At 33.3% G+C, this 23,644-nt stretch overlaps 2 protein-coding genes and 1 non-coding gene across 6 annotated transcripts; 1 reads left to right on the top strand and 2 right to left on the bottom strand.

Moving 5' to 3' along the window:
- Positions 1 to 1,462: 1,462 nt before the first annotated feature.
- cle-1 lies at positions 1,463 to 20,074 on the top strand (the record flags this gene model as incomplete). 4 transcript variants are annotated; one of them, NM_059957.5, is made up of 23 exons in its annotated part: positions 1,463 to 1,547; positions 2,978 to 3,172; positions 3,306 to 3,564; positions 3,895 to 4,064; positions 4,117 to 4,365; positions 4,940 to 5,079; positions 5,127 to 5,223; positions 10,840 to 10,949; positions 11,004 to 11,101; positions 11,152 to 11,225; positions 11,281 to 11,438; positions 11,687 to 11,773; positions 15,133 to 15,201; positions 15,429 to 15,470; positions 15,685 to 15,817; positions 15,911 to 15,979; positions 16,339 to 16,947; positions 17,323 to 17,513; positions 18,183 to 18,314; positions 18,364 to 18,668; positions 19,341 to 19,423; positions 19,473 to 19,576; positions 19,688 to 19,756. In NM_059957.5, 23 exons carry the CDS (start codon positions 1,463 to 1,465, stop codon positions 19,754 to 19,756), a joined length of 3,528 nt encoding a protein of 1,175 aa, NP_492358.3. The 4 variants fall into 4 exon arrangements, with proteins under 4 accessions (NP_492358.3, NP_740896.2, NP_740897.1 ...); NM_170904.3 differs by lacking the exons at positions 15,429 to 15,470; positions 15,911 to 15,979 and having other exon boundaries at positions 19,688 to 20,073; NM_170905.3 differs by lacking the exons at positions 1,463 to 1,547; positions 2,978 to 3,172; positions 3,306 to 3,564; ... (4 more) ...; positions 15,429 to 15,470; positions 15,911 to 15,979 and adding an exon at positions 6,286 to 6,490 and having other exon boundaries at positions 19,688 to 20,072.
- Positions 3,130 to 3,354, bottom strand: C36B1.15. The gene has a single exon (NR_050328.1). It is a non-coding gene; the product is annotated as an Unclassified non-coding RNA C36B1.15 (non-coding RNA).
- Positions 19,917 to 23,276, bottom strand: cdk-8 (Cyclin-dependent kinase 8). The gene is made up of 12 exons (NM_059956.7): positions 23,176 to 23,276; positions 22,887 to 23,126; positions 22,575 to 22,762; positions 22,427 to 22,523; positions 22,242 to 22,377; positions 22,074 to 22,195; positions 21,925 to 22,023; positions 21,384 to 21,543; positions 21,252 to 21,335; positions 20,982 to 21,197; positions 20,838 to 20,933; positions 19,917 to 20,387 (listed from the first exon to the last, which is right to left on the bottom strand). The coding sequence occupies exons 1-12, from the start codon at positions 23,178 to 23,180 to the stop codon at positions 20,064 to 20,066; spliced, it is 1,767 nt and encodes a 588-aa protein (NP_492357.2). The 5' UTR covers positions 23,181 to 23,276; the 3' UTR covers positions 19,917 to 20,063.
- Between the last annotated feature and the right edge of the window lie 368 nt (positions 23,277 to 23,644).

The following is a 23,644-nucleotide window of genomic DNA, read 5'->3' as shown; positions in this document are numbered from 1 at the left end:
ACGCCCATTTTACCGTGCCGCACTTTAGTTAAAATCATTTTTATCGCACATCTTCGTATTTTCTCTCTATTTTTTAATAGAGAAAAATATCCCACAAAAGACATTTATCCAAAAATAGAAACAATTCCAAAAACTTATTATTTTTATGAAGAGTTAATTTTGTTGGATTCAAGGAATTTGAGTGCCAAGACCCGAAAGATTTAGAGCACACTCAATTGTAAATGTTGAATTCCTAACATTTTGTTTTACTCTGTGTTTATTTTGTGTTTTGTCCTTTTCTGGCGGAAAGAGTTTTGATACCTAATAGGAATCAATGGAACTTCAGACGGAGCCCCATGGAATCCAGGCCGTGTTATAGGGTCCAGCTGAAACCAGTGTGTGAAGAATGAAAGAATGGAAAAATGTTCAAATTTAATATTATGATAACGTGGTAAAACTTTTCAAAAATGTTTCATTAAAAGTTGATTATCGTAGTTTTCACCTATCATAATTTCTATAGTCTACCAAAAAAAAACAACATCTTTTCTTTGATTTTTCCATCCCTAATTTTTCAATTATTTACATTTGAACCATCTAGGACCTCGAACATGCAAAAACACTCAACATTTCTTAAAAATAAAAAAATTCGGAAATTTACGACAGAAAGTTTTGAAATATGTAAAACAATTTGCTTTGTTTAATTATAATCTACAATGTAAAATTTACAATTTGTTAATTCAAAGTTAGCTACATATGTGAACCTATTATAAAACTATTACGTAAGCCTTCTTCTAGATTATTTACCAGTATTTTTTAAAATAAAAATATTGTAAACGCTAAAATTCTTCGCTTCTAGATCCTATAATTGTTTCTTTTTTCTTACTGAGCTCTGACACATTTAATTGTGAAGAATATACAAGGAAACAATGGAACGGGATTGTCGATCAGGAAGCTACCACAAATTTAGTTTGTCTCACTAAACAAATCTTTGGGGTATTTTTTTTGGTCCAGTTTTTCCTTCATTTTTTCGTACTTTTTTCGCTCCAACTTGTGCTGCTCTTTTTGTGCTCTTTCTTGTCCCTCTTATCCTTACAAAATTTAACTAAAAAAGAAGAGAAAACGCATTGAAAACGGGACAAGAAAGTGTTAAAAGGTGTCTTTTTTGGCACCGAATTTTGATTCAATTTTGTTTTCTCGCCCAGAAATCTCTTCTTTTCTCCAGCTCCTCCCATCTCGATTTTTTGTTCATTTTTTGTGTATATTTTGTAAATAGTGCACTTTTTTGACCAAGGTAGTGGAGGAAATTCAAATTTTTATGATCTACAAATACGCAAACATTCAAATACTTTGCGGTTTTTTCTCTATTTATTTTATTTTCTATAATATTTTGAAACTGTTTTCATACTTTTATTTTTCAGAGATTTTAAGGAAAATGGATTGAAATCAGAAGAACAAATGTAAAGAATATTCCAACTGAAAAATAATGATAGAAACTGGATCTCAATATTTATTATTTCTACTATTTATTTGTTCTTTATTTAATTCTGGTTCAACAGCATTACAACATGGTTTGTTTAAATCTAGATTATGTAGAAAATAATTTAATTATTGTGTTAAGCAGAAAACATTTTAATTTAGAAGTGAGGTATCGCAAGTGGTGGAAAGTATTAAAATTTCTCGTATGATTCTGAAATGTTCAATCAGAAAAAATTAGAGTCGAAAGTGACAATTATTCAGTTTTCTTCTAACCTAATTTTGGAAGTCAAAATAATTATATGAAATCAACAAGTCCAAGTTTTTCCAAAATTTGGCAACATGCCAACAATTGGACTAAAATGCGGAAAATTTTAAAAATTCGTTATTTAAATATTTAGTCTTTGTTACCAAATTATATCTTTTGACTGAATCCCACATTGTCCCACATTCCCATTTAAAACATCTAACACCTTGTTTCACGCTCTAATTTAACAATTCAAGTCTCATACTGTTTTGTAATAATTCTAAGTTAGTTTTTGAAGGACAAAAGAAAATAAGTAATTGAAAATAAATAAAAACCTTTCAAAAGTATTCAAACATTTAAACCAATTCAAGTTCAGTTTGAGGAAATTTTCTCGTGCATTCTTGTAAATTCTATTTAGATATTTTCACACTTTTATGTATTTCAATTTCCAAAAACAATAAAGCAGTAAGAAAAGGGCAATACATTTTCTCAGGTATTTCACCGGAAATTCAGAGCCTTTTGGTAGCAGCTAATAGGTGTCAACGAGAGCGTATTCTAATCGGCCACCCGTTCGTCTCTTTCCACATCCGGATTTCCGTTTACAACCGCTTATCTCTGCGTCTTTTGTTCTTTTATAGTCTCTATTTGCCAACAAATTGACATTGTTTTCGAATAACCCAAGAGAGCAAGAATACAGGTGCTTGAGATTTGACCTTTAAGCAGTTGAGAGAATGAAATTGGATTATAACCAAAATATTATAAGAAACAGATTTGGGTTTATATTGAGGTAAAACAGGAAATAATATATTTTTGTGACAGTGTTTAAATGTTCTGTACTAGATATTTAAGATATAGTAACGATAAAGTAAAAAAAAACACTTTAGAAAAAGTTAAAAAATAACTCACATGTTAATATAACCAAACATCATAAAAGAAGCAACTTTTTTAGTTACAGTCAAAATATGACATTTACTCACTCAACTGCCACTCAAAGTTTTGGAAATCAACCAAGAACAGTTTTCATACGAGTTTTGATGTTCTTACTATGTTTCAATCATTCGTATCTAGATATTTGTCAAACATTATAAAATTTAAAAATCGTGTTTTTTTAGTTCGAAATTCAAAAAATTAATATGAGAAAACTGGGTACTAGTTTTTGGTAGTAAATTTTATAAAAAACAAAATACATTTTTCTCACAAAAACTACATTTTTCTCACAAAAACTACATTTTTCTCACAAAAACTTAACGATTATAATTAAACCTTAACTATTTTCAGAGGATCGTGTTCCAAATGCACCACAAAACGTTCGTATCAAGACCCAATCCACATCAGCCACCTTATGGTGGGATGCACCTCCGGATCCTACAGTTTTAATTAGAGGATATACTGTAGAGTATGGAGAAGGAAGTATTTCACAGAGAATTCTTATTGAAGGACCAGATAGCACTTCATTTACTGTTACTAGACTTTGTGAGGTTTTCAGAAAACTAAAAACTGGAATTAAAGTTTCTCGGCAACTTTTCTATATTTCTTTTTCGAAATTGTCGTAACTGTTGTTCTTGTAGTGTAGCCGTACTTAAATTTTCACTCAAACTGATTTCAGCGCCAAATACAAATTACGTGTTTGCTGTTTCTGCGTACAATGAAGCAGAGGGAGAGGATGGTACAAAAGTTATGGTTGCTGCAAAAACTAGGCCATCAGAAGGAAGTCAAACAGAAAAACTATGGCCTCCGACTTCTGTTCGTGCAAGAATCGATGAAAAATCAGCCGCTGGAAGTGCATTTGTATCATGGGACGATCCGAATCCGGAGAGCTCATCTGAAAATTCAATTGATTCGACACAAAAACAATATGTTATTAAGTGAGTTCTTATTATTATGATCGAAACCTTTAAATCTTTTTTTTTACATCCACATAAAAAAAATATAAATGAACAAAAAGGCAAATATGTTTCTACTATCTCAAAAATCATGAAAATTTTATCCTGAAAAATGGTATTATTTATAACGACAAAACCTTTTAATTTATCTTTTTTCCAAAATAACGAAAAAAACATTGCTAACTTTGCACTTAGCCATTAAAAAAATCACTGGAACATTTTTAACGAGATTGTTATGCATATATTTTTATAGCTCAGACATTTTTGATGAAGAAAATAAGAGTAACATAGGCTAAATTAAATAATTTACAGTTATGGAATATACGAAAGTGATACGCAACAAAAGGTACGTTCAAATGCGAAAGCAGTTCGTTTAACCGGGTTAATACCTGGCAAAGAATATGAAGTAGCTGTAAAAGTGGTGGCTGGGGATGGAAGGGAAAGTCCATGGAGTATTAGAGATTTGTTTTTAGTTCCCGAGAGTACGTTTAATTTTGAAAAAAAAACAGAAACTGGAAAAATCTCCATTTTCAGCGAAAACAGTTTCGAAGTTTGATTGGTTCTGTCGTCTTAATGACACTGAAATGTGCTCAATCCATAGCTCTCCTCACTGGAAACTTTGCTCTGAAAAACATGATACTTACACTCAACGTGACGCAGGAGCATGCCCACGAGTACAGTATCCATCATCACCTGCACATCTAACAACACCAGCTATCAATCTACCAGATGCTCAACGATTGTGTTTATACTTCAGATTTGCATTACTCAACTTTCATCCCGGTTTGTGAATAGAAAATACGAATATTGAACCAACTCAGTTTTAGTTGTTTTTTCAATCCCAATTAGTATCGCATTCAAAATGGCCTGTTGGAAAACATATTTCCATACTCGTAGGCGAAATACGATAACTTAAAAATCTTAAATTTATCCCCTGTTGTTAAAATTTGTTAGGGGAAATATTGGTGCATATATTTTGTTGAAATCTGGCATTTTATATTAAAACATTTTCACTTCTGAAAGTTACCAAAGCAACAACAATATACCGTATTTCCTCCATTAGTCTTGCAGCCTCTATTAGTATTGCAGTCTTGCATGCAATACTAATAGAGGAAATAAGGTAGCTCTAGTTTATTGGCATTTTCCGACAACTTCTCACCAAATGACACATATTTAGGTGAAGTTTTACCCAACTTTAAAAATCTAACGCAACATACTTTATCAAGGCATGTGCAGATCTACCCAAATCCTCCAATTTTATCACCAGAGTGTGAAATTCTAACAATTGCCATTTCAAGTTATTAACTCCAATCGAGTCTTCTTCGTTCTTTAATAGAAATTAAAATTCAACTTCCAGGTCAAATGAAAGTAGAAATCTTTCGTGATGGAGATATGGCCAATAAACAAATTGTTTGGAAAACTCGAATGGCAAATGTTCGAACTCATGTTGTTCAAAACGTCTATGTTCCATTTTCTCAACAGATAAAGCCATTCAAGGTTCACGATTCCCATAAACTGCCTCAAAACTTTCACACTTCGTTCAGGTATCAGTTTCTCTCAAATGGGATGGTCAACCAATGCCACGTGTAATTGTTCATGAAATGGATGTACTGAGTGGGGGTTGTTCAGAAAGATCAACTGGTAAGTGAAGGCCGATGGGCTCCAAAAAAATGTTGGATGAGGTTGCAAAATATCCTGAGTTGTACTTCCCATTTCAAAATATTTTCAACAATATTTTGAAATGGGAAGTTTATTGGGGCATTATATTGAAAATCTTTTCAAAATGGAAATTCTGGAATCTTGAAAAACTGAGGGTGTCCTTTGGCGGTTGGGCTGTCGATTTTTCAACTCTTTACCTGTTTGCTCTTAATTTTAGACATATTGAAATACAATTGTGAGCATAGAGGTTTATTTGATATGTTGAATCAGATACCAATATCGATATTGTTATGATCAGTTTTACACTGATCAGAAATATTTAAAACCGCAGATTTCTTAAACTATTGGCTAGCACTGATTTTACTGATTTCATCATAAGATGTTCTTTTTTTGTCAAAAGTGTACTTTTTCAAACTGAACAACAAAAAATTATTTCGAGATGTCAATTTCCAGACTGTAAGAAAAAAGAATTCTAAATGTTTTGTTTAACTTTTCGTATTTTTATTTTTTGAAGAAATGGTTAAAATAATTTGTGATAGCCTTAATCTCATCTTTAACCACAGTTTTAATGGAACGTTATTTGTGTTAATGACTAAATATAAACAAACTTTGCAACAGTCTAGATGCTACAATTTCCAAAAAATCTCAAGTTGCCTCATCATCATTTCCTTAAAATTCATTCATTGTTCCTCCTAAGACACTCTCCAAAACCAAAACAATGCTTTTTTCTCTCTCTCACTTCTTTTCCATCAAATGTAGTAGTGCCAGGAGGACGATGTTGTGTCTCTTCTCTCACCATCAAAAAACCACGCCGCATCCTTCTTGGTCCCATCCTTCTACCACGCCCCGCCCACTTTTTGGAAGTCCCTGCGCGCGGGTGTTTCACACAGATATATAGAGGAAGACAGGAAGAGAAGAGGAGGAGACCATGAAAAACTGATGTATAACTAACTTTGGCCCCTCCGTTTCATGACCAAACTAAGAAAAGCAAAAAGAGAAGCATTTTCATATTTCCCCCTGCAATAATCCCAAGGAATTACCCCAAAACTCTCTCTCACTTACTCTTTACTTCTTTTCTAAATATTCTCTGTACTATATTTTACCCAAAACTCCCTAACACTTTGATGCACTCCAATGTTGTTGCCACGTCATCATCTTGGAGGGTTACTGTACTTTTGTGCTCTATATTTATTACGAGCATCACAAGCACAGCCACCTACATTCTTTGCTCTTAACGCGCTTCCAGGAGGTTGGTTTCTTTAATATTTATCTTTTAATATTTATCTTCCAAATCAATTTTAAAACATAGATTTCGTCACTGATTTTTCCTCTGGACCAGATCACTATATTGATTATAGTTTAGCCTAGGAATTTGTGGTAATAGCTGAAAACCGTATGCTAAAAAATTTTGAAAGGACGGTTTTTGTACCACAAAACACTAGGACTGTAATTTTTTATTTATAGAAATTAATTATTTTTTAGTTAGTTATTCAGCATTCATGCATTCAATGCATTCAATTATATAATTTTAAAAATTTTCCAACAAAATGTACAAAACTACACTCTGCCAAAACTGTATACTTCGGCAATTGCCAATTTTGCCGTTTGCCAATAGTTTCCAAACCCCACTTCAAACCAAAATTAAAAAAAAACAATCAATTGAAAAATCAATTTTTTAAAGAATTTATGCAAGTGAACAAGTGAGAAAAAAACATATATTGACTACGTCACTTGAATACAAAAATATTTTGTTTTAGTTCCGAACATTTCGGTGGCTTTGAAGCTAATTTCACTTTCATAATAAGACGCAAACATATGTTCGCATGTTGCTAATTCTGTTTCCAATAGTTGAGAAGTCTTCCAACCTTTTGCCAGTGATTTATTTCTAGATATATGTCAAGTTGAAGCTTTATTTATTTCTTCAAATTGAAAATACATAAGCATCTTATTCTCTGAAAGTAGATTATCATCTAGAACAGAGCTTCTTCCATTCAAGTTGACGTGGCAATTGTTGCTTTTCCAAGAGTGAACACAATTGGCACCTGTCATCCTCTTTCTCCTTGGCTCTTCGGGATTCCGGTTGTCCTATGTGTCCCCAGAGGGACGCTTTTTGTGTCCTGTGAAGCATAAGATATTGCTTGTATTCATGCTTGTATCCTACACGGGTCCAGGGTGTCTCTTTTTCATTTATTCATCCATCATTATTTGTTAGATATTGACACCTAGAAGAGAGGAGATTATGACACATGAAGTGTTTGGAAAGAGTGAGAGTCACATACAAATGTATGATATTAGTATACTGGTAGTGACTGTGTACTCGTAAATAATTGATTCGCAGACATGAAAAAAATATAATTGAAATCCAGGGAACGCACGATGTTTGAGGTTGTGCAGGGAATGTTTTGAATATAGATTTAAACAATAACATATGAGCCCGTTGTACTTTGACAACACTACTTAATTTTTAAAAATTAGAAAGTTGTGAAACTGTTTAAATTATTTTACATTCAAATTATTTCGGCTTTAACATAATTCTTCCAAATAAAACTAATGTCAAACGAATGAGGAGTATAGTTAGATATTTAGATATTTAACATTTTATTTCACCCTACTCGATCAACAATTTCGGTCTGCAAAAATCCATTTTTGGAGCAGTTCAAAGATTTTCATTGTGTAAAATTTAAAAAAAACTTGGTTGAGAAGTGTAAAAAAATTGGACGACTCAAATGAGTAGCTATCGCCACCCCTACTAACGGGTCCCAACAAAGTTTTACCAGACATTACCAACTTCTAGATGGAATTTTTGTTGATCTCTAAGTTGAGAGCTTTTTTTTGGCGAATTTTGTTATCAATTGCAAAACGATAACAAAAACATTTTTCAGTGCCAATAAATTCAGACATTTTTAACCTCATCTCTAATCAGCTAGTTAGTAGTAGAATAATCCTCGCGTCCTTCATTCCAGCTGTTGGAACTAACTTTTTTCCTACTAAAGCTGTTTTGATGAAACTGATAAGAGATTTTAAAAGCTACATTCCTATTATGGAAAGTTACAATCACTACCTATGCCGAGTTGAATTTCAAATTTTTTTATCGTGACCAATTGAAATTTATTAATTTTTCGGTTAGCTCCGGATGCCGAAGAAAATTGTAAAATTTATTATATTTTGGCAGTTATAAAACCGCCTAAATCTCTTCCTGTCACTTCAAATCTTTTTCCAAAATGTAATAAATTATGCAATAAAGGTCGACTGCTAATGCGCTGCACCAATTAAAAAAAAAAGCTGCGCGATGGAAAAACAGTTGATTCGCGTTTCGGAAGCCCCCCCCCCCCAACGCTCATTTGATTCATTTCGATTTGATTTGAATGTGTCGAGGAGGTTGTTTCCGAGGTTAATGGTAAGGAAGAAAACAAGAAATGAAGATTTAAAAGAACATTATTTTAAATTGGGAAAAAGTAAACTAGGTGAGAGGTATGATGAACTAATCCAGAAATGAATCTTAAACTAAAAGGAAAATTTGTCTTGAAATTTGCCATAGATCTGGTCAAAGGGAGGGACTTTTAATTTATTGTTCAAACTCTTTGATTTTGAAAAAAAAGACTCATGTAGATCCTAGTATCAGGGTTGAATCCGAAAAAAATTGTGAAAAAAAAGAAAAATCCTCCCATTTTCCCATGGAAAGCTCTCTTGTCAGAAACACAATTTATTATTTTTTACATGTTGTTTAAAATAGGCAAAGGATTCCTCGACATTGTTTTTTATTCCACTTCTTAAGAAACAATCAATCAACCATATGCCCTTACTGTTAGGTCACATCAAAATCGTCTTCTTCTTCTGATTCTCTTAATCCTAATGACGCCTTTATGATGGCAAACGACGGGGGAAGAGTATAACCCCACAACTCATAAAATCTTTAACCCAGTGCCACTAAATGTGGCAACAAATAGAAAAAATGTGGGAGTCCGTGATTAAATTTTTTAAAAGACTATTGAAACTTTTTCAGAATAATTTGTTAACTGAAAATTGTTTGAAAACATTTCAGATATTTCCCAGACAATTCCCGAAACTCCGCTAAGAATTCATTTATGGCCTAAAACTAGTTTTTTTTGTGTTTCAAATTGAGTTCGTCGCAATTATTTTTTTGGTGATCTAGTAATTGATTTTCCCTTCAAATTGAAGCTTGTTGGAACGTTCAAAAACAACTTAATATTTTATTTAATTTATATTAGTCTAATTGTTGCCTCAATATACCAGAAGGCAATTTGTTAGGATAAATCTATTCCGATCGTTTGGCAAAGTTTTCATTACAAAAAGAGCCCATCGAATGTCGATACCATTCATCATTCGTTTCCGTGTTTCACCATTTCGCATCTTTTCTTTTAGAAAGTAATTGATTGCTAGTGTCGGAATGAGAACGGAGCACAAACGGAATGCTCTTAACGTGACAGAAAAAAAATACAGAGAAAACAGAAGAAGAAAAAGAAAAATGAGGTGCGAATAAATCAAATTTTAACGGAAAAAACGAGCGAAAAAAAATGGGAGAAAGGACAGAAGAAGTTCTCAGGAGACAAGTTTGTAGTATTGGTTAGAAGGGAAATGAGCTTTGCTTTGAAAGAGAAACATCTGGAAAGTGAGAATTATTACTATTTGAGTGTTTGTCAATTTTTTTTAATTCATAATTTTCAGAAAATTGATTTTTGATAAGTTTCCGCGTCATTCAACTTTAGCATTATTTGGTGACTTCGCCTTAATCGTCAATCCTTGAGGCTCCTTGAGGCCCTGCTAGTTTTTCAAAGTAAAATTACTTTTCTGTTTTTACAAATTCTCGCACCTTTGATGTTATCCTTCTTGATCTTAAAAATGTTCAAGGAACACAAACAAAAAGGAAATTTTTCAAAAAAAGTTTGTTCGATTCCATCCCATACCTCCACAAAACTTGTCCCAAGGGCCATATTATCTCAAAACAACCCACACTTTTTGTTCTTTTTCCATGTTTTCTTGTTCGTAAGTCTTGGAACCGCAACACCACATTATTGTTTTTTCGGGGGATTTTCAGTGTTGGAAATATTTGGAAAAAGAAATAGAGTGAGAGTGGAGTAGTGAAGCTTTTTTGAGAATAATGGCTCCTCGAACATTTTTTGTTTCATTTTGAGAATATTCCCAGAGGAGATGGAAACGGGAGGAAAATGTTGCAAACTTTGAGATCTTGATGGGGTTATTTGTATGAATTGGGACTAAAATAAAATAAGAATTGAAAAAAAATGTAAAGTTGAATAGTAAAAGTTTCATTATTTCTAATTTTTTTTAATCTAACGATATTCACTACAAGGCTCACGGTTTCTTTTTTCTTTTTTATTTTTTGGGTACCTGACAAAGCATACATTTTATTTGAGATTTTTGAGTTTCAAGCAAAACCAAGGAGACTGAAAAATAAAAAGAAACAATTTTTCTATTTTTTAAGGAAAGAAAAAGCTTTTCGGCTTTTCGATGCTCCAGTTTTTCTCGAAAAACGAAACAATGAAAATCACCAAAAGTTAAAGCAGAAAACTGTGTGACTATCTAAATTCTTTCCGGAATTAATGTTCTCATATCTTTCAGATTCTGAAACGGAAGTAGATTTATTGGCTCCAGTTAAAGCATCTTTAAATGCAGACGCACGGGTTTTTAGAGCCAAAGGAATTGAATCTTTGCCAGCAATCGGGTTACAGGTAAGAAATTGCAAGATATTGATTCAATTAGATTTAAAATATTCGAATTTTCAGAGAGGTGTTGAAATTGCAGTCCCTTATCGATTATATTTGCCACGAAATTTTTTCAAACAATTTTCTCTACTTGCCACTATCAAGCCAATGGATAAACGGTTATTATATTTACAAACTCTATAATTAAAATTATAATTAATAATTTAAGAGGTGGTTATCTATTTGCTGCAGTTAATGCATATGATTCAGCAGTTGATATTGGATTGCTTATTGAACCAGCAGGTTAGACACTCCTTTTTTGATTACTGAAAAATATTAAAATGAGAAATATTTTCAGGAACAAAGCAAACGAATATTTCACTGATAGTTCGTTCTGTGGCAATTGTATCGTTTCTTGTCGAAGATTTCTCTCAGCAATGGACACAATTTGCATTAGAAGTTGTAGATCAAACTGTCACATTTTACTTCAAATGCAGACGTTTTGCATCAAGACAGGTTACAGTTTTAGTAATTAATTATTTAACAATATGAGAGCCAAAATCATTTTTCCGACTATTGGAAATTATTGTGTCCAAGTTCAATGGCGACTTTTGCTTCTAAATTTGCTACTCTCGCTGCTCAGATCTACAAAATCCAAGCTTTATAATACTCAATCTATGAAATTTGAAATCGATGATAACGTGATTAAAAATATTATTATTATATGAACTAAATATATTATAAATCTTAAATACTTCTTCCAGGTTACCTCTCTCCCTGATTTCTCATTTGATGAAGCAGAGAAGCTTTATATTGCAAGTGCAGGACCAATCATCGATAACGGATTTGAGGTTAGTTTGTTTCTTATTTTACTTTAATTTTCAGATCATCTCATTTATTTCCACAATTTCCACAAAAAGGTAAATTATTTTCAAGAAGCATTGAGAAGAAATAGGGATATTGAATATCAGTTGGGTCTTTCTCTTGAATCATTCATTTGACAACAACAAATGCGTGGTTTTTATTTGTTTAATTGTAAGTGTTTTCTCTGTCTTTGCAACCTTTTTCCCCTAGACCGTATGTAAACTTCATCACTTTTTTTTTTTTGGAAATATTCTTAACGGATGAGCAGAATTTTGAATCTTTGCATTAGGAATATTTCATTTTTATTTTAATGCATTGTAATGCGTTTCAATTCATCGTAAAAAATCATCTTTGAAATTGAGACAAAACCTATAAAAATCCTGCCAAAAGTATTGTCCGAGAGCTATTCATTTTTCGTTTTCAACGAAAATTGGTATTTAGTTAATCTCATAGTAGAATGCCATTTTCTCTTACTCGAGGCAAATAATTGTTGAATACGATAGCTTCATACACTAGATCCTTAATCAAAAACGAAACTCTCCACTGCTCAAACTAAATTTGAAAATTGAACTCTCGGTAAATCGGCGCCACTTCTCAACCAACTTTACCCACTTTCTAACTGCCATATACAAAAATGGCTAAAGTTGGTTGAATGAGGCAGCATTTTTACACTTTAAACAACTGGAAAAAGTGTGTGAAAGTTGGCGAAAATTGGTTGAGAAGTGGGTAAAATTAGTTAGAAAGCAGATAAAGTTGGTTGGAAAGTGGTTCGTATCTAATGGCAGTTAGAAAGTGGCCAAAGTTGGTTTAAAAGTGGCGCCGAATAGCCGAGCTCTTTTCCTCTACCAGCATAATAAAATCCCATAAAAATCGAATTGTTCTTCTAATTAATCCACAATTATCATCAAAGTTCATACCGCCAGACCCAATACTCTGCGTCTATCTCATTTCCATTTTCTATATTTTACCCAAAAAGTGCACTTTTGAATTGAGGTATTCCCACTACTGCAGTCATTATTGCAGTTTTGTTTATTTTTATTTAAAAAAATGCTCTCAAAATTCTCTCAAAATATTGAGTTTCTAAAAGAAAAAAAATAAATAAAAAGAATAGTAAAAGTTGTAAAAAAATAATTGAAAACTAAAAACAGCTGAGAATAATCAGTTTGAAATTATATTGAGCTTCACACTGAAAATCCTCCAGAGCATTTTAGTTACTTGAAAAATTTCATTTAAAAATAGTCTTCTTATTGTTAATAATCGCCGATGTAACCAATATATCGTATCTCATAAAATTGAGAATCCAATATTCTTTTTCCAGTTTTTCTCGTGATTGTTTCCAATTCGAAAGTATTAAAATATAAACTTTTTGATTAAGGCAATCTATTTTTACATTCTGAACAACACAACAGATATGTTTTCCTGTGTCTTTTTTTGTTTTTTTTTTTGCAAAAAAACTGAACAAAAAAAAAAAAGAAAAACACATGTAATTTTGACTATTGTCACAAGATTCAGATATCGAAATTAACTGTAATTTCCCATTTGAGCAAGAATAATTCTTTCCATTTTTTATAGATTTATTTTTCTTTTGCAGTGAAGATATGAATTCTCTCGTAAAATCATCAAAAAATCCATCAAAATGTTTTCGTATATCTCAAAGAATAGGGAAAAGCTGAGAGAAAAACGTAAACTATTGTGGCTCAAAGTGCACCCAAAAGCATGAAAATCTACACAAAAAGTTTATTTATAAAAAATTGAAATTTCTGATTTTTGATGGTCATTCAATGCACTTTTCATATTTTTTCTTGCCATGGATGAATTCCGATTGTAGGTTAAATTATTTGAAATAATGGTTTTTTTGAATGGCTCGAAACTTCATGCCTAGTTTTGGGCCTTTTTCCTCAAAAAAAAAACAACAATTTACAGAAACTTATATTTATCATCTAGTCTTTTAGTCTTTTCAGAAATTTCTTATGTATCATTAGGTATTGGCAAGATCTTACCGTCTTCTATCAAGGTTTACTGATATCAAGACTCTATTTCTAATGTTTTCACCAACATTGGTCCAATTTGTCAATTTGTTGTAAGTTTCATTGTAAAATTCCAAGACAATACCATGAGTGTCCAGATGACTCATATCAAAGTTTCAACTTTTTTGCCCGTCCTACAGTACTCCCACACCACGATCCTCAGTTTTCATTTTCCCGAGTTCATGACACATATTTTCAACACTCCGCCCACATTTTGCAGGCTCTCGAGAATGTGTCACATTCCCATCATCCACCCAATACCGCAAACACCTTCTTCTTTTTCACAAATTGTTTCTCCATCATTTTGATATCAAATCACACGATTCGTCCTTCGATTTCTCGAGATATCTCATTTTTATATTAAAAACACTGCTATCTCTCTTTCGATGAATGCTCCGTTGAGAAGGATCAGCACAGGCTATGATTAATTCGTTGGCCCTCTGTTGCTCTGTTTTTTCTAGGTCGTCTGTTCGCTGATAGACTTTTATCAAACTATGGAACTAACATTTTTTTTCATTTTTAGATTTGTAGTTTGATATTAAAAATCAAGACTCGAAAACCAAACATGAGTTTTTTGTTGGAAGTACCGTAATTTTCCTATTCGTTTTTCATGAAATTGTCTAATTAGTAATTTTAAGAGCAATACTATTTTTAATCGCAAAACTTGAAGAATTATTACTAACAAGATGACATAAAATTCAAAAATATAGTTAAAAACAATTGTAAAATAAGAAAATTACGGTTTCAGAGTTGACATCTCACTTTGTATTTTTGTCAAATTTCTCAAGCAATGTTTGGTGCCTCTATTTTTGTTTTTAAAACGTAAAACTTTAAAATTCATATCTTATAGTTTTGTGGCAAAACGTCAAAGATTTACATTTGATAATTTCAAACCTTATGTTCCAACTTCCATGCTCTCCTTAATCACTCTTTGAACTAAAACCCTCTCCAGCTGATATTCATTATCTCTCAGATGCATCTCCTTGCACTATTTATAGTGCTCTTTCTCTCACCACCGGCCGTTCTTGGCGGAGCAGAAGTGTTTGAAAATGATGATTTTCCACTTTTGTCATCCGAACAAGAGCCCATTCAACCGGAAATTCGTGAATTCTCGACGTCTCCAGAAGACTCATCAAATCCTGGTACCGTTTTCCAAGTTCATGTACCACGTGACGATGCACGTGTCAGACAGGCACGAGCATCTTCTGAAGAACGTGAATTTGTGACACAGAGTGTGATGTTACCTGTGGAAATTGTGGAAGTGATCGATGATGAGACTGCATTTGAAGATGATGGAAAGGTAATTTTTGAATTTTCAGGGAGCTATTCAAGAACTTAAATTAATTGATGATGCTACACAAGGTTCACGACAGTGTGATGAACAATGGGTATGATAAACATTTTCGTTTATTTTTTGAAATGTTTTGAGGACTTTTTTCGTTTCATCGATGTTCTTAATGAGCATTCCAAATGGGATATGCCTCGATTTGAAGTTTGAGGGTACAATACATATACGTTCTGATTTTAAATATAACAAACAATAAATTGTTAGAAATTGAAAAAAAATCATTTATTACTTAGAAACATTTTAAACAAAACATAATCCTTCCTATAGTGGCGTCGTCGAAAGATTGAGAAAGAGCTTCAGGGTCGAAAAGTAAGTTTTGCCACGTCACGTGACGTCATCAGCTTACTGTATTCTCGGACTAGTTTTAGAAAGTGCCCATGTACACAAGTTGTAACTTTTTGTCTGTTTTGAAAATATGCTCCAGGTAGTTTATGATTTAAAAAATACATTGAAAATTCCTACTTGAGCATATTTTCAGATCAATTTAAATTATTTTTATTTTTAAAGAAAAGTAACAATTCAGGGTGCTGAAGGTTCGGGTACTCCAGAAGAATTCAAGAAAACTCAAGAATCATCGGAACTTCAAAAGATATCCGATTTTCCACCGACACCTGCTCCCCCACCCCCATACCCAACACCTCAGTTGGCTCCACATGGTTAGTTTAATTGGAAAGTAATTCTATAGAAAAATTTGAAACCAATTCTAGTTTCAAAACAAGTTATATTTAGATTCGGAATTAATATTTCAGACTTGTTTCTATCAGATGATTCTCTTGTTGTTCCATTTATCGGTGGTTACGGTAGCCCCGCAGCTAGAGGTTTAAAATTAGAACGGATTGAGATTTTGAAAACCTATAGAAAGTTTTGTTTTTTTTATTAGAAAATGCATGGTGTGATATAAAATATATATGAAAACTATTTTTGAACCTTGTTAATTGGATAAATTCGAATAAAAAAAAGATCTGATCCCTTTCCATTTTTCAAGTTTTTTTTTTCAAAAACTTGTAATATGCTGGAGTATCGAAAATACGAGAAAATATTATACAACATTCCGAAAGTGTTGATATGATCAACTGTTCAAAATTTTTCTGAACTTTAACGATAAAACCAATTGTGTGAGTTTGACATCCTTTAGACCATTATAAGATTCAAAAAAATCTCATTTCTGAAATTTAAGATCTACGCTCATACGAACAACAAGCTGCGACAACTCCATTCCAAGGTGCCCCACCTTCCAATCAATGCACTCAAGTTTGTCGTGGAGAACCGGGACCTCAAGGTCCATCAGGAAACGATGGAATCCCTGGATCACACGGAGCTCCGGGTCATCAAGGAGAAAGAGGAGCTGATGGTGCTCCAGGACTTCATGGATCCCGTGGTGATCAGGGGCTGCCAGGTCCACCTGGTATGCCTGGCCTTGCCGGACCACCTGGACCACCTGGTTCAGGTACTGGACATGGATCTGGAGCTGATGGGCCACAAGGACCACCGGGACTTCCTGGAGCTCCTGGAAGAGATGGAACATCGGGAGTTGAAGGACAAAGAGGACCTCAAGGACCACCTGGACCAAAAGGAGATGATGGTGTTAGTATGGAAAGTCTTACTGATGATGATATTGAAAGAATTGCAAGAAGAGTAGCATCAATTCAAAAAGAATCAAATGAACCAATGAGAGGAGACCTCCCAGAATACAATTCAAAAGTTCATAGTTTCACAACAAAAGGAGAAAAGGGAGAACGAGGCGCGCCTGGTGCCCCGGGAGCACCAGCACCACCAGCTTATGGAAGTTCGTTTTGTTTATTTTCTAAATTTTTGGACAATGTTCCAAACAAGCTTTAACTAAGATAGTTTTAGTTTCTATTATTTCAAAATGTCAAGAATTATAATGTTATTGCTAGTTTCTGGATTTTTGTGCAATAAGTTAACATCGATATATGTGTTTCCTATTCCAGAAGTTTTTCTCAAAGGTAATATTCTAATTCGTATAATTCACTTTTTGACAACGTTAAGAAATTTGAAAAAGTGCTCAAAACTATCATCAAATGGCAATGAAAAACTTTGACACAACAATGCGAAGTGGCGATACTTCTACAAAGTACAATATACAAAGTGCCGCCCGTTTAATTTCAGAGCTCCGTAACTAAAGTGTAACATTTTCCAGCACTCACCACTGGAACTGCAGTAAATGTTCATGCAACCACGGTGGAGTTATTCGCCTCAGCCCGTTCTACGTCAGTTGGGCAACTGGCATTTGCCACGTCATCTCAACAATTATTCATTCGTGTTACAAACGGATGGAAAGAAATTCAATTAACCCATTTCCATCCATTTGTAGAAACAAGACATTCAACGGTAAGATTTAGATTTTTTTCAATAGATCTTTGGTTTTTTTTAAATTCTCCATTTTTCTGAAATCCCGTTTTTGCTTTTTCATTTAAAACTTTTTAGCCAATTGAACTAGATTCTCGCTATTCACCTAATAGCATTGAGTTTTGGGTGAGTTCTTTTCGATGTTGTGATTGTTTTGTGTACTGTAATTGACTATTACTGCTGATTGTGAAGGGAAATTGAATTGCTTTCAAATATAATTCACTCGTAAATTTCGTATAGTGATGATAGTAATAATTTCAAAACAACTTGTTGGATTGAGCAAACCAATGAACCTTCACAACTTGCCGTCCATCTTAATTAAATATGTTTTCCAAAAAGATTCAAACCTTGATATCCTCTCAGAGCCGTCAAAATGGTCATAAATGTTCATCGCGACACCCGCGTAATTCAAATGTAACTTTTGGATATTAGTCATGTTGCTACAAATAGGAATCACCACTACAACATCAGCTATTCACATCCTTTAGTCATTTAGTTTAGCCCCCATTCTCCCTTATCACTTATCACATATTTCTTTCATTTTACCTAGGTTTTCAATAGTTTCAATAGGTTTTTGTAAAAGTCCTGTGAAGCAGCTGTGCAGCACAAATATATGTATTCTATACTACTTTTTAGTTACAACTTTTACAGCAAAACTCTCGACAAAACGATGCAAGTCACGCGGGAAGATCAAGAACTGGATCAGCAGCTGCTCCATGGTACCCAAAAGCAAATCTTGATGAACCACAGAGAGATGCGGGAGTTCATAATAAAGATCGAGTTGTTAGTATTCTGAATTTCTATAAGAATTTATTTTTCAAAGTATTTTCAGATTCATATGATTGCCCTGTCACAACCATTCTCTGGTAATCTTCACGGGCTCCGAGGAGCAGATCTTCAATGTTATCGTGAAGCTCGTGCAGCTGGATATACTACAACATTCCGTGCAATGCTTTCGAGTAATGTACAGGATTTGGTTAGAATTGTGCATTCCGTTGATTTTGACACAACTGTTGTGAATGTTGCTGGACATCATTTGTTCCCAAGTTGGAGATCATTTGTCAATGGAGCACAAATGAATCCTCATGCCAAACTTTTCTCATTCGATAGACATGATGTGCTCAACGATTCTAGATGGTCAGTTGGAATAACTTTTAGTACCAACAGAGTTTTGTTGACACAAGTTAAAACAGAACGGAAACGTGTAGGGCCTATCTTTATTTTTCTTTTAAGCTTATTAGTGACATCGAAATGTTGTCAATTTACAGTAGATAATTGTAGAAATTGGTCGGAAGTATAAGTAAGATAATTTCAAAATTCAGAGCTGTAGATGTTGATTGAAAGCTGTTAATTTTTATCAATAAAAAATGAACTAACCGTTTTCTTTATTTTGTTTTTTTTTAATCAGCTGATAAAATTTTTGTTATTTTTTCCTCTATAGTTTTGTAGTTGTAACTATTTGTTTAATATCTGTGAAATTCACCGAGATAAAAGTTTCCAAAGGAGTAATATGCAAGACTACAGTATAATCTCTTTTACTGTTGCACCCAATTGTTCAACTTTCAGTTGTCGTTTGTTCAATTCAAAGGTTGTCACTGTCAAAATATTTCTTAATTATTTTTCTACATCTTTGCAGATGATTATCTGTTAATATCTTCCAAATGAACCCAGATATAATTAATTAAAGTCAAGTAATTGGGTTCTAATAGAGAATATATGGTGGTAGAAGGAATACGGTATCAAAAATCAGAATAATGTCAAACTCATAATAACAAACAAATTCAGACTCAACAAGTTCCTTAATTTCAGGCCAGATAAGCGAGTTTGGCATGGATCCAAAGATGGTGGAATAAGAGCTGAACAATACTGTGATGGATGGAGAAGAGCCGATTGTAATTTTTGAGAAATTGAAGACAATTTTTAGAATATAATTTATTGCAGCATCTCTGACTTCTTTGGCAGGTCACATCTCATCGAATACAAGCATTTTCCAATCAAGTGGATCCGAAAAATGTGAAAATAAATTAGTGGTATTGTGTGTTGAGGTTCGTTTTTTATTTAAATTGAAGTGTTCAAACGATCGTTGTGAGACCATCAGAGAAAAAGAAATATTATTTCCAAACAGCTTTAAAATCTTAAAATTAAAATGTTTGCAGAACATGTCCAAGTATCACGGTGACCGAATTCTCCGCTTGCATCGAATCACATCCGACTTCAAAAAATGAACGACTTCCAATATAGAATTTCAATTTTAAAATTGTTTTAAATGATTATACCCCAACCTTACGATGAAAAAATCTCGAACCCCCCCTGAAAAACGGCTTCATTCACTCATTTTGCTTTGTTTTCTATTTTGAATTAAACCAAAAAAATCTTTCCGAATTTGATTTTGATAACTGCCACGTATTTTCTCAATTTTATTGTGAACGTATTTCAAAAAAATACAATTTACAAAGCCTTCAAATTACACATGACGAGCAATATTAGTTTGATGTGAGTACTATAGATACATACATGTTACAAATGAAATGTTTATCGATGATATTGTTGTTGCCATTGCTGTTGTTGCTGTTGATTTGGACCGGGTTGCTGTTGTCCCATTTGAGGGGGAGCCATTCCACGACCAGGCATATATCCTTGTGGTGGAACTCCTGGAGCACGCATGCCCATTTGCATTCCCATTTGTGGATTCATATATCCTTGAGGTCCTGGTCCAGGAACTGCTCCTGTTGGTTGTCCTGGTCGTTGTGGATAGTAGCCGGATGGTCCCGGTTGTTGCATCATTTGCACCATTGGTGGACCTTGTTGCGGGTGATAGTCTTGTGGAGCACCGTATGGAGGAGGCATCGGTGCATACTGCAATTGTAGAATTGAACATAAGAATTTGAAAAGTGGAGTATTGCCATAGGGAAAAATGATGAAAATCACTCCTATGATCTTAAAATGACCCAATATCCTAGTAACGCTTTTCAACAATTTTTCAAAATAGTTTTACCTACAGTAAAAAGTGAAAATTACTTCATCTACCATGATTTGGAAATAAACCAAAAATTATCAAAATTAGTTTCTATCTACTATTTTGCAACGATTAACGAATATTTCAAGAAATTTCAATTTTTGAAAGTTTGGCAATTTACCAACAAAAAAATTATAAATCATTTTACAAAAATTTGCAAATTCAACAATCAATCTATCAAAATTTGCGAAATTTGGAAATTTACAAAAACTTTGAAAATTTGAAATCCTTAATTATGATATTCAGCCATGTTATGTTTTTTATTATTATTTTCTAATTAAAAAGCTTACTCTTCCAACAGGAACATTTCCCATTCTCATCATTTTTGCTTGTGGTCCTTCATCCATTCCACCTTGCATTGGATCATGCATTCCTTGATATTGCATCTGAACAGAAAAAGTTAACTTTTCATTCTGAATATTTAGAAAACTGACATGATGCTGTTGTGGATGCTGTTGTTGCTGCATCATTTGATGTGGATGTCCATCTGGAGCAACAACTCCGGGATGTGCTCCACCCATTGGTGGTTGTCCCATCTGAGGTTGTACCATTTGAGGTTGTCCCATCATTTGTTGCTGTCCCATTTGTGGTTGTTGTTGCATTTGAACTTGTTGTTGTTGATGCTGTTGTTGTGCTTGATCTGGTGCAACCTGTAAAAGAATCTTGGGAACATTTGCAGTGTATTCAACAATTGATGCCCTTACCGTCATCTGCTGTTCCTTCTTCGCGTATGGAATTGGATATTTATTGAACACGTCGTCAGTCTCCCTTGGTGGTCTTTCCATTTTCTGCAAATGGTTTTTTCAAATATTATTCAAATTAAATTTCAAACGAACTCTAAAATAAATATCATTCATCGCTTCTTCACAACTGACACGTTTTGTAGGGTCAACTGTGAGCAATTTGACAAGTAATCTATATGGAGAGCTTTGTGAATTGATTTTCCATTTATCAAAGTATCGATGCAAGCTGTTTGGAAATGTTTGAATTGGTGTTCTGAAAATTGTTTATTTATAATTATGTAAAACTTTTTTAAAGCCGTTATATATTGCAATACAAATTCACACATCCGAAATTCTCTCAAATTCGGAAATGCCACAAAAAATGGAAAAAATCGCAAGAATGAAAAACCAACTTTTGAAATCGCGATTTTCAATTGTTTGAATTGCCACCTAAATGAGAACTGCGACCAATCAGCGACTCGTTTTTTAATCTTGGATTTTTAATTCTTTCGCGATTTTTTTTTCCTTTTTTTGTGGTATTTCCTAATTTGAGACTAATTCGGTTTCATTGAAGCCATTCACGCTACTGAAAAAAATAATGTGCCTTTAAGTAATCTATCAAAATAAATTTGAAAACTTTTATATTATAATTTACCCTTCATTTCTAGCATCGCTTAGAAGTCTTTGATGATCCGGCATTTTCTTCATATCAGGCCAATCAGCATCTGATGGGTATCCGAGTAGATGGAATATTCTTTAAAAATTTCGAATAGTTAATGATTTTAATTTCCAAAAAATCTGTACCTTTTCACTTGATCATAGTGATATGGATTTTGTGCCTTGATGTCTTCCTCTTTACAGAAAAATAATGGTTCAGCGGTAAGAAGTTCGGCAAAAATGCATCCGATAGCCCATACGTCAATAGCCTGAGATTATGCATTTTTTCCTTATTAAATAGATTTTTCAACGTACCTTTGTATAATGCTTTGCTCCGAGAAGCAATTCAGGTGCTCTGTACCAGAATGTGACAACTACTGGATCTAATTCAGCCATCGGTTTCAGAGGATTTGCATAGATTCTTGAAAATCCCAAATCAGCAATTTTTACCCTAGAATTATTATTTCATATTATCGCATAAATTTCAAATTCAGTCAAACCTTCCTCTCATGTCAGGTGGTCCATCACCCATTAATAGAATATTTGCTGGTTTGAGATCTCGATGTAGTACCCAGTTTGAATGTAAATAATGCATTCCTGAATATTTTAAAATACAGTTGAGTGAAATTGGATTTTAGAATTTCAAACCTGATAAAATTTGAAACAATATATTTTTGACCATATTCCGTGGCACCATAATTGGGACTTTCTTGCTTTTAGCTGTTCGATGATGTTTGATAACGTGCCAGAGATCGTGTTCAGCATAATCCAATAAAAGCCAGACTTTTTTTTCGTTGGTAAGAAATACACGTTGAAGACAGATTAAATTCGGATGCCTGAAACATTTTTTTTTTTTGAATATCTACTTCAGTTTTTTTTTCGAATTTTAGATTATAAAAAGGGGAAAATCTCGAATTCAATCTTCATTTTAAATTAATATTATTTAATCGGTGAAATTACCTTAATTCTCTGAATAGAGCAATTTCTCTGCATGCAGACATTGAAAATCCTTGTCCCTCAATCATTTTTAATGCGTATTCTTTGTTAGGAAATTGTCCATTTTGCTTTTTCGGAACTGCTTTATAAACTAATCCATATGTTCCTCTGCCGATTTCTTTTGAATTTTCAAAGTAGAAAAGGTCTTCTACTCTCTCTCGACGCTGTGCCAATTGTTTTTTGAAGTTTTCATCAATCATTAATCTGCAATAGGGATTTTCTGATTTATTTATAGTGCAAATTTCCAACTTACGTCATTTTTCAGTTACTACAGCGAATACTACTCAGTCTTTATGCCAGGAAAATCGATGTCCAGAAAAACGAAAATTAAAATTGAAGTGTACGGTAAGGAAGTCCGCAAACACTGCACCCACGTACTAAACACCAAATATCACGACATCTTCGTCGGTCTTCGTTTTCTAGCACTTTTTCTTGTGGCAAATTCTCGCCGAACGTCACTTCTTCTTCCCAAAGAACACAGCGTTAAGACTGAAAAATCAATAAATTAACTAATCAATAAATGCCACATGTCTAACAGACAAATAACTAGGAGGAATGCACATTCAGAGAGGATACTCTGGTTTGGCAGCGAATAACGCTTTCAATCGATCCTGTAACCGCGTTTGCCTCAAATCAGTTTAGAATGAACAAACCGAATATTGTATTTTGGATATTATTTTGTCTGAATTTAAAATAAACTGGTCGTCGGAAATAAATATTTC

Source organism: Caenorhabditis elegans, chromosome I (genome assembly GCF_000002985.6).
Source record: "Caenorhabditis elegans chromosome I".
Lineage (NCBI taxonomy): Eukaryota > Metazoa > Nematoda > Chromadorea > Rhabditida > Rhabditidae > Caenorhabditis > Caenorhabditis elegans.
This window is presented reverse-complemented; position numbering and strand designations above follow the sequence as displayed.

Excerpts from the sequence above, each read along its gene's own strand:
- cdk-8 (NM_059956.7), bottom strand. Across the intron at positions 22,524-22,574 it reads ATTGTTTCAAATTTTATCAG|GAATGCATTATTTACATTCA; the intron begins GTTTGAAATTCT and ends TAAAATATTCAG. Across the intron at positions 20,934-20,981 it reads AGCATCCACAACAGCATCAT|ATGCAATATCAAGGAATGCA; the intron begins GTCAGTTTTCTA and ends TTTTCTGTTCAG.